The sequence below is a fragment of the Pipra filicauda genome, unplaced genomic scaffold (assembly GCF_003945595.2).
Source record: "Pipra filicauda isolate LSUMZ 115617 unplaced genomic scaffold, ASM394559v2 scaffold73_size2923735_pilon, whole genome shotgun sequence".
Lineage (NCBI taxonomy): Eukaryota > Metazoa > Chordata > Aves > Passeriformes > Pipridae > Pipra > Pipra filicauda.
This window is the reverse complement of record NW_024104909.1, coordinates 1,290,713-1,304,500: the sequence shown is the minus strand read 5'-3', so window position 1 is coordinate 1,304,500 and position 13,788 is coordinate 1,290,713. Positions and strand designations below refer to the sequence as shown.

Here is a 13,788-nt window from a genome sequence, read left to right as displayed (position 1 = left end):
TCTTAGAAGGAACAGCAATACTTCAAGAGACAGACGTCATGATGCCCCAGGTTTACAGCCTAAAGCCTCTTTACTGTGACCCAGCCAATATCTTGCATTTTCAGTTTTCCAAATCATTTATTTTATCCTTTTACAGCACTGCATTTATTTTATCCTTTTAAACTGTACCCACTTTAGATTGTACTCCTTTTAATTGTACCCACTAACTGTTAAGGGACTTTCAGTAGGCTTGCAGGTGGGCACCTGTATCACACTCACTTCTTTTTCCTACCTAGCCAAGCAAACTGCTGAAAATATACCTTTCTTCCTTTTTCTTCTTGGTTTGGCCTCCAAAGACCAAATTCCATGTTAGATTTTAGAGATTTAGTAAGCACTGCTCAGCAACAACATCAATGTGTTCTCAACATTATTCTCACCCTAAATCCAAAACACAGATCCCAGGAAGAAAACTAACTCTATCCCAGCTGAAATCAGGACACAAATGTCACCAAACCCCCTAATTTATACAGGGGGTATATTGAGATGGGAAGCTCAAAATGCTCCAGAACCCTCCCATGTGTCAAACATGCTGGGTTAATGCAACGTGGCACAAAATGAGGTGCCATATGTTGGAATCTCCAGATCAATTGTGCTTGAATTGAAAGATCTTATGCTCTGGCCTTCTGGGAGTCTTTAGCACCAAGAGCCCCCGTGCTGATAGTAAAAGATGCCAGGCAGTGCTCACATTAAAGCAATTCCTGAAAGGTAAATTTACACAAAGACACAGTTGTGTAACTTTGCCACTATCTTGCCCAATCCTATGAATGTTCCAGGCCTCCAATTTCAGTTGTAGATTTTTTTCCCAGAACTCTGCTGATCCTTTTTGTCCTGTCTCTCAGTTTAATACAAATCAACGTTTTTCTTCTTATCTATTGACTGAATTTGGACATCAAGAATGCAACAGTTCTGTGCAAAAGGGGAGGTCTGGAAACAAATGGATCCATAAACTTTCTGTGCAGTGAACAGCAGCTACTGTTTCATTATCATTTCAAGTGCAAATACAGCAGGGAAATGAGGGACAGCCAAACTCAGATTGCCAACAAGGTGTAAAATTATCTCCAAAAGGTGCCAATTGCCAGTCAATTCCAATAATTCAGTATGAAAAAAACAAATATAAACCAAACAAATCTGGAAGAAGAAGAGAGGAGGTATGTTATACGTTTTTAGCTAAACTATTTTAGCAAACTGTTTAAAGATATCAGCTTTCCCAGTTAAGGGTTCAAGTGACTCTTCTTGCTTCTTGGAAAAGGCAGTATTGAATGGCCTTCTGAAACTTAACTAAACAGAATTTCTATGGGAAAAGTTTCCCTCTTATATCATTCCCTGTATTCCAGGAAACACAGGATCGTATGATAGGTCTAAATATTAGCTATTGAGAGGATACCTCTTGAGACTCATATATCTTGAAAATAATATGTGGTATTGTATGTGTCTCTTAGAAAAATCAGCTTTGAAGATTTCTTTAAAGTATCTCTGGCTTTTTTTTCAATGTGTGCTGTTTGTGGAGACAGGAATGCATTATACCTGCCACAAAATTCAGACTCAGACAATCTAGAGAGATTTATGGTGTTCCATTAAGGCAGCTATATTCATTCATCATAGTACCAATTTTCCAATGCACTGCTGTATATTTTTGCTGGCAGTGCTCCTTTTCTTTTACTTACCCCTCTGTAGGTATCCTCTGGAGATTTATTATAGTTCCAAAAGCGAAGCCCTGCGATACTTTCAATTTTATCAAAATGGATTGTGAGCAGATGATCTTCTCCAAAAGAGAAAGGAATGAGCCACATATGGTCATCCTCTACTGTGATATTAGTCCCATCTATTAACCTACAAAGAGAAAAATCCATTAGTTGCAAGAAGGGAGAAGCTGGTTTCTCTCATGGAAAGCAGTGACTTTAGTAGATGTTCAATTCATTCTAGGTGCCCCTTTCAGCTTCCAGGGCTTCTTGTGCCCATGTACATGAATTAAAAAGCACAGAAACCATCAAAAATAACAAGCAATTATTGAATTAATGGGGGGAGAATTAGTGGGGGGAGAAAAACCAGTATTTTCTTTAGCTGGGTCTGTTTGAGGAAAACCAGCAAAATCCATAGGTTTTCCCTGTGTGAACAGGGGTGGGCAGAGGAAAGCTCAACTACCTTTGTACCAAAGTGGCTGAAGGCAAAGCTCTAAGGCCCAGCCACAATGTAATTTATTAATATAGTTCCATGCCTACACTAGTCTGTCTGGCACTCTGCAGTGTGTTACTATGCCAACACAACTCTACTGAATCCAACAAGGAACTGGATGGCAGCTGGATAACCCTGAGCAGAGCCAGAGTTTGCTCGTGTCCTTCTTCATGCCCACAGTCAGCCACATCCCTACTTTTTTTAGAAAGCTTCCTACCAGCAGGACAATGTCTTTCCATAACAGCACAGACTTCAGGCTGGCTAGATAAAGTTAAATCTGTTATTTCCTCATTTTGGAATCCTGACTTTATATTCTCCTACTGCAAACTACGGCACACAAAGATGGAGTAACAAATATGAATTAATTGTCCACTGTAATTACTTTGGTACACTGCCCAAAAAAGTAACTATATACTTAATATTTATTTAAAAGTTTAATGGAAGAATGAGTGCCAGACTTGGCAGTTCCTTAAAGAAAAAGATTTGAATAATGACTCTTTCACAGAAGAGCTGATTAGGGAGTCCATGAGAGAAGACATAATTCTTGACTTGAAGAGCACACAGGACTTATTCCAAATGCCACAGCTGAAGAGCACTGTAGTGTACTCAAATTCAACATGCTTCCAGAAATACCAAAAGCCAAAAAAGACTCTATTTCTTGTGCCCAAAGAAGTTCTTAAGCAAAACAATCCAGTATGTAAAAGAAAGATTTAAAAATGCATCTTGCTTACTAAGAAAGACATCAGAAAGGGGGAGGACTTGCAAACTCAAAGGCAGCCTGGCTCAGTAGCAGGATAAACAAATTTATTAAAAGCCATCTTTCAACAAAATTAATGATCAAAAAAACCCCTAAATTGATAGGATTGTAAACTCTGGAAGGTTAAATGCATGTGCACAGGCCAAAAAACAGTAGGAAAGCTGGCAAGGAAAAGGCACCATAAATAAAATTCCTAAAATACATCAGGGAAAATTTCTTAGATCTTAGTGCCTACAGATGAGATTTTCACAGAAATAGGCAGAAGAAACAAGTAATTATATACAAGTAAATTTGATATCTGCATTAGTCAGATTAGCAGAAATTACAAATAACAGAGTTAGTGCACATGTAAATAAATACAAAATTCTAAGGAAGACTCTACAGAGACTTTGAAAAGTCCTAATTCATAAACCCAGTCACAGACCATAAACATGCCAGAGCAGAGGACTGCAACTGAAAATACCCTTTAAAATGGAGATATGACTCAGAAACAACAGGATGCAGCTTCAATAACAACCAAATGCCAAGTCCTCTCCAGATCTACAGCTTGTGATTTCTATACTGCTGCCATTTAGGAAGTACAAGTTAATTTGAGGAAATATACTTGTCAATGAATAAAACTTCATTAAAATTACAAAAAAAAAAGCTGCAAAAATCGCCAAAAGAATGGCACCTATTTGTGCAATTCCCAAATACATCCTCACTGTTTGCTAAGTTGAAAATTTTCCTTGAAGTTATCCAGAAATCCTGCATAAATATCAGTGAATATGCACAGACAGATGCTTCAGAACACCCACATTTCTTCCTGGAAAGTCCTTGGCAGAAATACCAACCAGGCCTGTTACCATCTCCTAACTCAAACACCAACTTTTGGAAACATCTCATTCATGTTTCTACAACAAGCTGTTCCTGGGCAGCTTGTGAATTCCAAGAATGAGCAGTGATGGGATGAAAATCATATTTGCATTACCATGTGTTAGCATAATAGAAGCTTATATAATTCTGTCACTTTATCAAATCTGATGTAAAATGCATCCAAGTCTTTCCTCTACTTACTTTTCCAACGTTCTGGAATCTCCTGTGTACTCTGGAAGATCGTTTAAGTCTTGGGGTGAAGCAGAAATCTGTTCTGTGCTGATTTTTAGTGCTTGACCATTCTTTCCTATCACCTCAAGTCCTGTCAGTCCGAGGTAATGGGAGTCTCCCCAGGTCATGGTAAAATTCAGCTGCAGGCCTGCATAAAAGAACATGCATATAATTTATCTAGTTTGAAGTAAGGAGCCAATATAAACATGCATGCAAGTCCCAATGGTTAGCAGCATGTATATTTTGTAGAGATTAAATCCCTTTATGTGCTGGATTTGGATATTTCCTGGCCTGTATTAGCCCTGTAGTGGGCTGCCAACACCTTGTTCACTTTTAACCACCCAGCTCCTGATCAAGCACATTACCAAGTGTCTCATTACTGTGATTGCAGACTGACAGCAGCTCAGTGACACATTTAAGCAGTTACATGACAGATTTTGTGATTATGCAGACACAGAGAAGACAGATTAGTCTGAAGTCTATCCATCATCTTTCACCAGCTAAATGACTATATATGTTCATATAAATCCAGCCTCTCTTAATCCCATAAATTGCTGGAGAACACCAACTCGGAGTTAAAGCAAAACACAAATTTGCTTTGCTAATGTTTTTAAGATACTACCTTCACATCAGAACTGGACACATGGAAGTATTTTAATGGGACAGCATCAGTGAAAAGCAGCAATATTAATATTATTAATTAATGATTAGCCTGTATCTCTGGAAAATAAATAGGAAAGAAAAACTGAACAAACAAAAGGTTGTATATGTATCCTCAGATCCACCTGTTTTATGCCTTACTGAAAAAAAACAGAAATAGCATACACAGATATAACAAGTAATATTTCAGTCTGATCAGGTTCCACAAAAAAATCCATCACTGTAAATTAAAGATATCTTTCATTTCACACACTACAGAAATCCACAACTAATCAGGTTGGATAGTGTCTAAAGAAGCACCAGTAGTCATGGTGTCCTGAAAAACAAACAAGCATTAAACCTATTAAGCCATCCAGCCCAAATACCTTTAAATAGCTATAGCAAGTCTTGATATACACATAAATTCCCTTGGGTGTAAGATCTCATTAGCATTTGCAAGGACACAAAGAAATAAATAGTTCTGTTAGCTGACAAATTTGGCTACATTGATATTAGATGCTATTCCCAAGACCATTGCTAAAACTAAAATTGCTCAAGGTTCAAGCATGTTTTTTTACTTGCTTTTACAAGCAAGTTTTTTTTACTACATCTCAGGAAAAATCAGAATATATTTTCCCATGGAAAAGCCAGGGAGGAGCAGCCATTCACACAGGGTTTAGTGTTCACTTCACCATGGCAATGCCTTCAGAGAATCTGAGGATGATGCAGGGGGAAAAGGACCTCTGGAGGTGTCTAATCCACCTCCAAGCTCAGGGCATGTCCATTAGATCAGGTCTCCAAGGAGCTTATCCCATGGACATTTGCACCCCTCCAAGGCTGGCAGATTTCAGACCCTCTCTCAATTCCTATTCCTGTGTTTGATTGCCCCCAGGGTGAAAAAGAATTCCTAACACCCCACTGGAAATTCTTGTCAAAGGACCAGGAGCTGATCCTGGCACTCTTGGGCCATCCAGAAGCTCCCTGGACCCCACAGAGAGTTGGGTTTGTACAGGATAAAGGAAACAGGTACTTTAAGCATGGATATAACATTCTGATTCAGCTCTACTGTGGGGTTTCTACTGTCAATCCAATCTGAAAAATTCAGTCAGTCTGCAGAAATACACAGGATTGGGAGAGAATTACTGGGTAAGGGCCACAGCTATTAGAAATCCCATTCAGGGACTAGACAAATGGCTAATGTTATTTTTCTGAGATTAAAAGCCAACTGTTACAATAAATGCCATAGTAAACAAAGCTTCTGCCTTAAATATTCAATGTCTCTTCTTTATTCTAGACCTGACATCTGTCACAAAGTTCTGTTCAGCTCTGACAAATCAGGTCCTCCTTGATAACATGTTTGACCACAAGGTGGTTAAGGAAGAAGTGTAAGAACTTACATTTTCCAGTAAATATTCCTGTCTCCTTAGGTGTACATTCAGAGAAAGAGTCTGGCTCTAAAACCTAAAAAGAAAGTCAACAGGTGCAACATTATACATACATTACAGGCATTGTTTATAGAGTATTTATGTCTGTTCCTTTGGTTTTTACTACATCCAGCCTTTTATATATCCATCTCCCCTTTGCCTCCCCACCCTGTCTGTCCTGCTAATAATGGAAAATATGTCCCAAAATGTAAAAGATCATATGGATCCTTAAAAAATCGAGACTGTTAGGGTGAGGTCTTTTGGTTAGTTCATACAGAAATGTTGAATGGGAGACTCTGTACTGTGAAATACCTATTCTCAAAGAGGCTGAAATTCTAGAGTCACCCTTATTTACCTGCAGATTGCCATTAGCAAATGATAATATGCTGTATTTGCAATATGTTGCAAATGCATTGCACAGACAAGAAGTCTGGAAGGAAGTCAAGACCAGAGAGTGCCACCACAATTCCTTCTCAAGAACTAAGAGGCAGAACAAACAAGCAAACTTGCCCAAAAGTTTGTGCTTGTTCTCTGACAACACTAATGAAAAAGAGCCTGTGCTATTCAGCACAGCAAACCAGAGAGGGAATAAACAGATGGCAAAACCTGCTGATCATACTGGGGCAATCAGGGTAGTAAAGACAAAGAAAAATGGCAGTGGGTGTGGCAGTGAATCTGATGAGTGGGTTGCAGATAAAGTTCATTTCATTGAGTTGAGTGTGATAAAATGGCTGATTCTGTTCACTGTGGGTAAATGTAAAAATGCTACACTGGAGGAAAACAATCCTAACTTTACATATACCAGTACTGGGCTCCAAAATTAATAAAGCAGATTAGAATGACATCTTGGCATTTTTATGAGTAGGTCTATAAAAACATCAGCTCAATCCTCATTAGTAGTCAAAAAGCCAAACGGGAAATTAGAAGTCCAGACTTCTCTATAGTTTAATTTATCATTAGAAGTAAACTTCCTGTCATCCAGAATACATCAAATGGACCTACATTGTGCCTAAAAATAAATAAAAGACTTGTCATCACTGTTCTCCTACTGTTCCATCAGAACTCTGCAGTATAACCACTGACATCCTGGATGTCAGATGTCTCCTCCCAGACTGCAATATCCTTCATGTGGCAGCAAATGTCCCTGTGGTAATTAAGGTAATTCAGGTGAAACGGGACAAGACTTGTGCACTGAAATAAATACCCACACACAAGGAACCTACAGAAGGTGGAAAACTCTTCCTGTTGGGGGCTTTTCATGCAAAACAGTGACTCTGTCTTTGATATCTGATGCCTCTTCCTTAGAACAACTTTAAAAGACCAGCCTGGGAATTCAAATTTGTAACTTTACTGAAAATCAAAACCCATGGGCATAATAAAGTTACTGGGTTTATAGATTGCAAAATAATGCCCTCCCGTGTAAACCATAAACCATCTGTGCCAGCCACATTATCACCTCTTTTCTCCCTTTCTTGTCTACTCAGATCCCTTATTGCACTGGTGCCCACTATATTTTCTTTCAGACATGCTCTAATTTTCTGCTATTCCAACTACTTCTGCTTGTGAGCATTGTCCTACCTGTGTTCTCAGATTCTTATGGCTAAAACAAAACAGCATCACAGTACAGGAGTTATTGGAAAAGCAATAAAAAGCAGGAAGTATTACCATGGTCCTCCCCCTGACCATACTGTATAGCACCATCCTTGTGAGAATAACTAAAGGTGAACTAACCATTCTGGAAAAAAAGATTTAGAAGACTGTAACACAGTGGCATAAATCTCTTGACTGGCTCAAAGAAGAGGATGGGGAATAATTATTTAGTTTCTTCCAACACAAAAACTAGAGGACATTAAAGGAACCTAGAGACAAACAGAAAGAGGTTCTTTGCTGGGAAAGTTGCCACAGAGCACTGTAAATTGTAAAAGTGCACATGGGTTCAGAAAGCTAGGAGATGAATTAGTGCAACAAAAATCTGCAGCAGGATACTAAACACAAAGGTTAAGTGAAGAAGTCCTTGTGAGACACACTTCTAAGGGCTGGATGAGTGTTTTAGAGAAACACCACTGCATTTCTGTGCTGTTCTTACATTCTCCCTAAGCACCCACAGAGCTGAATCAAGTGCACTTGGTACAGGTCTAATCTGCTGGAAAAGTCACCATGTTAAAGGTTCCTGAACTCATGGAACAGACAGATGACCACGGATAACACCGACACGAAAGTAAGACACTTCTGTAAGAGCTTTTGAAAAGTTTTGTAGGCAGTGCAGTAAAACAGCATTTCACCTACTGAACAGGGAATGATCAACAGCAGACACTGTTCAAACCCAATACTGGTCTGACAACGTTGTGCTGGGGAAGACAAATTGCCCAGCAGATCTGTATCATTCTGGTAGCATAAGCATCCCTCCACAAAAATCAGCAAATATACAGTGACAGGGAGATCAATGGCTCAGTCACAACAGCATTTGTTATTCCACTGCTGATGCAGCACATTTCAGAGTTAGAACAGGGGGATGAAGGGCATCACAGCAAAATGAAAGGCAGAGACACTGAGTAAGGGCCAGACAGTCCAGGCCCAGGGTTCTGCCATGGAAGAGGTCCTGATGAATGCTCACAATAAACAAGTGATCAAGAAAAGAAAGGTGAACTTCAATTTGTGTTCATGAAATCCTGCACTGCAAAAGGTGTCTGAACAGTTTAAGACATCACAAGCAAAGATGGGACCAAAATTAATGAAGAAGGCCAAGTGTTAGAGACACTGACTCATGATTCTAACAGTGACATCAAATTCCAATGTCACTGTATTTCCCTTTGTCTTGTAAGCCACAAGAAAAAGAGGACAAGACAGAATGGGGAGGCTTGAAAACCACACAAGGCTCGTTAGGAACCACATATCCCTGGGAGCAGTTCAGCTGAACCAGCTGGAATTTGGATCTCCTCACAGACCCACAAGTGTGGTCCCCAGAAAAAAGAGAACCTCACTGATGCAACAGTAGGTGTTCAAGAAGATTCTCAGAGGGTAGAATAATTAAGGAAATCAGGTCAAAGTCTGTCCCACATCATCATGAGGAGAAAATCCTGCAGGACCTTTGCTCAGACACTGGGTTGGAATGGTATAAGGCAAGACCCCAGTGCTTGAAAATACACCTTTCCTTCAAGGAGTAAAATACCAACTACATGGAAAAGAGGCATTTTTTGTGCTGCAACATGCAGACAAATCTGTGGAGATGCTAACCAAAAAAATACAGAGAGGGAAAATAAGAGGAGGGTGGACAGGAAGAGATCCTTTTCATTTAAGATACTTAATCTGTGGAGGAAGAAATCAGCAAGAGTATAATCTGTGCAGAAAATATGGAAAAATCTTTGGTTTGGAGTGACAAGGACGACAGCTACTCATTATATGAATAACTGTATGTATCACTGCCAGTGCATAAACCTTCAGGAGTACCTAAATCAAAAACAACTCCCTATAATCTCTGTCCAAGTAAGTAAAGAAAAAAAAAATCTAGTATAGCTTTCCTTGTAGGCTTATTAATGAGTCAGGGAAACCAAAATTTGGAGGACCTTTAGGGATTTAAAATATCACTTAAATCATTGAGCTGGTGAAAAATAAAAATCTTCAAAATAGTCCTAATTGTATTAGTTCTTCTGCAGAGTTTTACCTCACCATGGAAATGTGTCTATTACTTCCATGTCATGTTTCAAAAAGACATTTATGGAGAGTTCTGAACAGAGAAGGCCCTACCTGTTGATTTTCTGTTCTCAAACCTGCTTGTGTAAAAGGTCTTTCATCTCCCTCCCTGTCAGCAGTTGTTGGCCTCTTTAGCTCTTCCTCATATCTCAAGGAGCTGGCATTTTCCATTTCTCCATCATATGTCTCATCATAGCAGTATATAGCTTCAAGAATATCATCATCAGTAGTGAACAATATAGTGTCCCCAAAGTGCTCTGGAGCTGAAGGCAACACACAGAATTAAATGGATAAATAATACAAAAGAATACAGAGAGTGATAAAAATTATTTTTGGTCCTTCTTCACATTTAATTTGCAAAAATTTGTTTAAAAATAATTTATGGCAAATTGATACTGATTGCTATATATTGAATTATTAATTTCTGGTAAATTTATACTGATACTGCTATAATCAGTATTTCATTCTCAAACTTACACTGCACAGCAGAAAAAAATAGAGAATTCAGTCAAATTTTGAATACATAGGAAAGACAGTGGGGAAAAAAGCTTCTCCATCACCTTTTCCAGAAGATATTACAGGTGAAAAAAAGTAAAAAGCTGAAACTTTTAAATTTCTCATGACCATCTGATGTTATTGAAATACAGACGTGATGCTAAGACGTGGTTAAGAATGGAGGAGATTAGCTCTGTGTGCTGCTAAAATCCACAGTATCAGTGAAGAATGCATTAGTGGGCTTTGCATTATGTTTTTAAATTCAATACTAGACAAAGTGCCAGCTTGCTTTGAAGTGGAAGGCGATAACAAACAAGTGAAATGCATTTGTTTGCATTGTACTGCTGTTCCCACAAAGAAAATAAGAAATGATAGAATACCTCCAGACAATGTTCCTGAGGCCTTGGCAATTTCTCCTTTAAAGATGCATTGTTCATCTAACAGCATGATAATGTCTTTCACACCTCTGAAAGAGTGGATTCGAGATTTATTGTAATTCCAAATCCTAATCATAGCTACCTGACAGGGATTCACAAAGTCAATAAAGATAAAGTGAGGTTTTCCAGGGGTAAATGGTGCCAGCCAGAGATGCATATCATCCTGTGTCCGATTTACCCCATCAATTAGGTTGGTTATTATTCTGGGATCATTCCCATAAGCTGGTAAAATATTTATATCAGGTGGTTCAGCTGTTATTTTTGCAATCTGAACAGGATCTCCTTTAGAACAGAAAACTTCAATTCCATTAAGACCAACATAATGCCTGTCTCCCCACGTTGTTCGAATGTCTATCACTAAGTGCTGCCCATAAGGTAAAACGGGAATTTTAAAATCATTTCCATCATGTGCCTCCACAGCACTTTCTTCCTCTTGCCTCTTGGGTAGTGTTTGCAGTCCCTCTTTCCTCACTTGCTGATATTCTCCGGAGCGGTTGAGCTTCTGTTGGTGGAGGAACTCATCAAAGATATCCCCTTGAAAATCCATGTTCGAGATCCGGCCGCGATGGGAATAATTAAATTTCACCAAGGAGTTCCAGGACTCCTGCAGAGTGTGTTCTTGTTCACTGCACCACTTCGCTCTGGAGGCTGCTACGTCCTTGATGGAAAAGTCTTCATCTGAAAACAACATTACAAAGGCATTTAATGCAGAAGCAGGACTGGGAACAAACCGCTACGACAGGGACTCTGCAGAACGATGTTGGTCTTATTCGTGTCCCTTACTGTGAAATTCTCCTCCAGCAGCACTTTTATATTGCCTCCCTGTTATGAAGGCTCCATGTCCCAGTTTCTCTTCCCCATTCAGACATAATGAAAACAATCACTTTTAACTATTACAAGAGCAGAGCACATGCCATGATCCCAACTGCAACTCTTAGGCTGCGAATTCTTGACTCAACCCTTAAAGAAATTGGGATTTTGCCCAGTGATACTTATTGTGTGGCTGTCACAACAGTTTAAATCATCTGCCTGCACTTCTGCAGATCTTTCATACGGCTGGAAGTGGCTGAACTGGTTAATGTAAAGCATTACAGAGAAAAGTTGGTGCTTCCTCTAAAAATCAGCCACGTGGATATAAAGAAAAGTGGTGAGAAAAGTAGGTTCAGCATAAGGAGGATGAGGTGAATGTTGCACTCTGTGCAGGTGATGTCCAAATATTTTTCTCAGTTTTCAGCAAGTGTGAGATGTAGAAGGGGTACAGTGACCAAGTATCTAATGGGAATGCAGTGAGGACAACAAATCAGAGGGACACAGTGGGAGCAAAGCATGTTCTTCTTGTGGCTGCACTGGGGAGCTGCTTAATTTCCATCTCGAAACAATTAAGAACAGATAATAACAAAGATTTTCAATAAAACAGTCACTTATGTATTTTCTTCAAATAAATGAAGAAGAGGAAGTGGAGTTCTAAACAATTACAGGCCCATGGGCCAGATTTTACTCCTGCACAGAGTCCTTGGGTGGACACTAAAACAAATGGTTATCAAGAATAAATGCCAATTGCTGTAAAATGCAAAATAATGTTTTCCCAAAAGACTGCTCCCGACTGACTTTTAACTGTGTTTCTGGAAACACTGGAAAGAGGCAATGTTCCTAATCTATCTATGGCAAATAATCATTTACAGTGGGGACACCTGAGATAAAAATAAGAATTTCAAAGCAGATGGGAAACTACTTGGAAAAGGGTTGCCTTCCAGAATGAAACCCTAGAGTCTAACCTGGCCCCTCCTCCCTACCCCACAAGGGAAATGCAGATATGAAGAAAAATTTCATATTTCAGAGAACATCAGTCATTTCTAAGTCCCCTTCTTGCCCAAACCACTGTCAGTACAGACACTCCAGAGGTGGGTGATCCCAAACAATATATCCCAGAGCCTCACAGTTTACCTGGAGAAGACACTGTATATATCTTTATAACTTTAAAATGTCAAAGCTTGAAAATTTCAGGATGAGCAGAATAGGATGAGAAGAGTATTTATAGACATCCATTGACTTGCCTTGTTTGGGAGAGTTTTTCCCTTCTCTCCTTAATTTTTTTTTAAACGTCAAGTACTTCAAACAGCCCAGAGATTACAATTCTAAAGCACTTCTGAGGCAGTTCAATGGGAGGTTAACAGGTTTGTCAGCTGCATTAAGGAGTGACAACAGGAGAAGTGAAGCTCTGAAAGGGAAGCAGAGAGACCCAAAAGCAGAGCCCAGTGGCTGAAGCTATTTTAGGGGGTTTTTTAAGAATTTAAAATGTAATATTTTATAATGACACTTCGAACTTCCAACTCCCCTGTGGGTTTAGGATGGGTGTCTTCAACCACCAAGTCCCCCATCCTGCTTCTGATGGCAACACACACCATACAATTCCTCTCAAAACTTTCCTAAACTACATTTTTGGCCAAGACTACCTTGAAGAAAACACCTTTCTTCTCCCTCTGTTGTGTTAATCTCTTTTCTACTCCCTGCAGTTATAAATAGCAATCATATTTCCATGCTGCAATCACATGCTTCATTTCCCAAATCATCCTAAAAGCTCTCTTCTGTATCTGTTCCACTTTGTAATCAGCTTTCCTGAAAATGGATGATCAGAGCTGCAGTTTTCCAACTGACGTCTCACAAGTGGCTGTGCTGAGATATTAACATTTCCCTAACTCTCCCAAAAGCCTGTGCTGATCCATCCTGGGAGTGCTCTGCTCCAATCACCCTGCGTCACACCAGCCTTTCACACTCAATCTGCCATCAGCTACTCAACCGTGATCCTTCCCTTCCTCGGTCATTTGCAATTGATGATTACTCAGCTTACAACTTCATTTTTGGTTATTAGTCCCCAAGGGAGCCTGCAAAGCGGTACTATGGAATTGCATTCCACTGCTTCAGTCCTCAAGCTCATCCTTCTGCGAGTTCTTCAATCTTCTTAACTCATAATAACCCAAATGATATGTTATTTGCTAATTTTATCAGCAGACTCCCATCATTTCCTTTGCACATTAAACCGGTTATCAAA

The 13,788-nt window shown here is 39.4% G+C and overlaps 1 protein-coding gene across 9 annotated transcripts in view; it reads right to left on the bottom strand.

Moving 5' to 3' along the window:
• Positions 1–13,788, bottom strand: part of KATNIP (katanin interacting protein) — a 56,058-nt gene that overhangs the window by 12,770 nt on the left and 29,500 nt on the right. For 8 of the 9 annotated variants that reach the window (XM_027750887.2, XM_027750886.2, XM_039389567.1 and 5 more), the window contains 5 exons: positions 10,683–11,417; positions 9,862–10,070; positions 6,091–6,154; positions 4,025–4,202; positions 1,704–1,869 (listed from right to left, as the gene is read on the bottom strand). In XM_027750887.2, coding sequence (XP_027606688.1) covers positions 1,704–1,869; positions 4,025–4,202; positions 6,091–6,154; positions 9,862–10,070; positions 10,683–11,417 — 1,352 coding nt within the window. The remainder of the gene's footprint in view (positions 1–1,703; positions 1,870–4,024; positions 4,203–6,090; positions 6,155–9,861; positions 10,071–10,682; positions 11,418–13,788) is intronic. The other variant, XM_027750890.2, reaches the window with a different exon arrangement.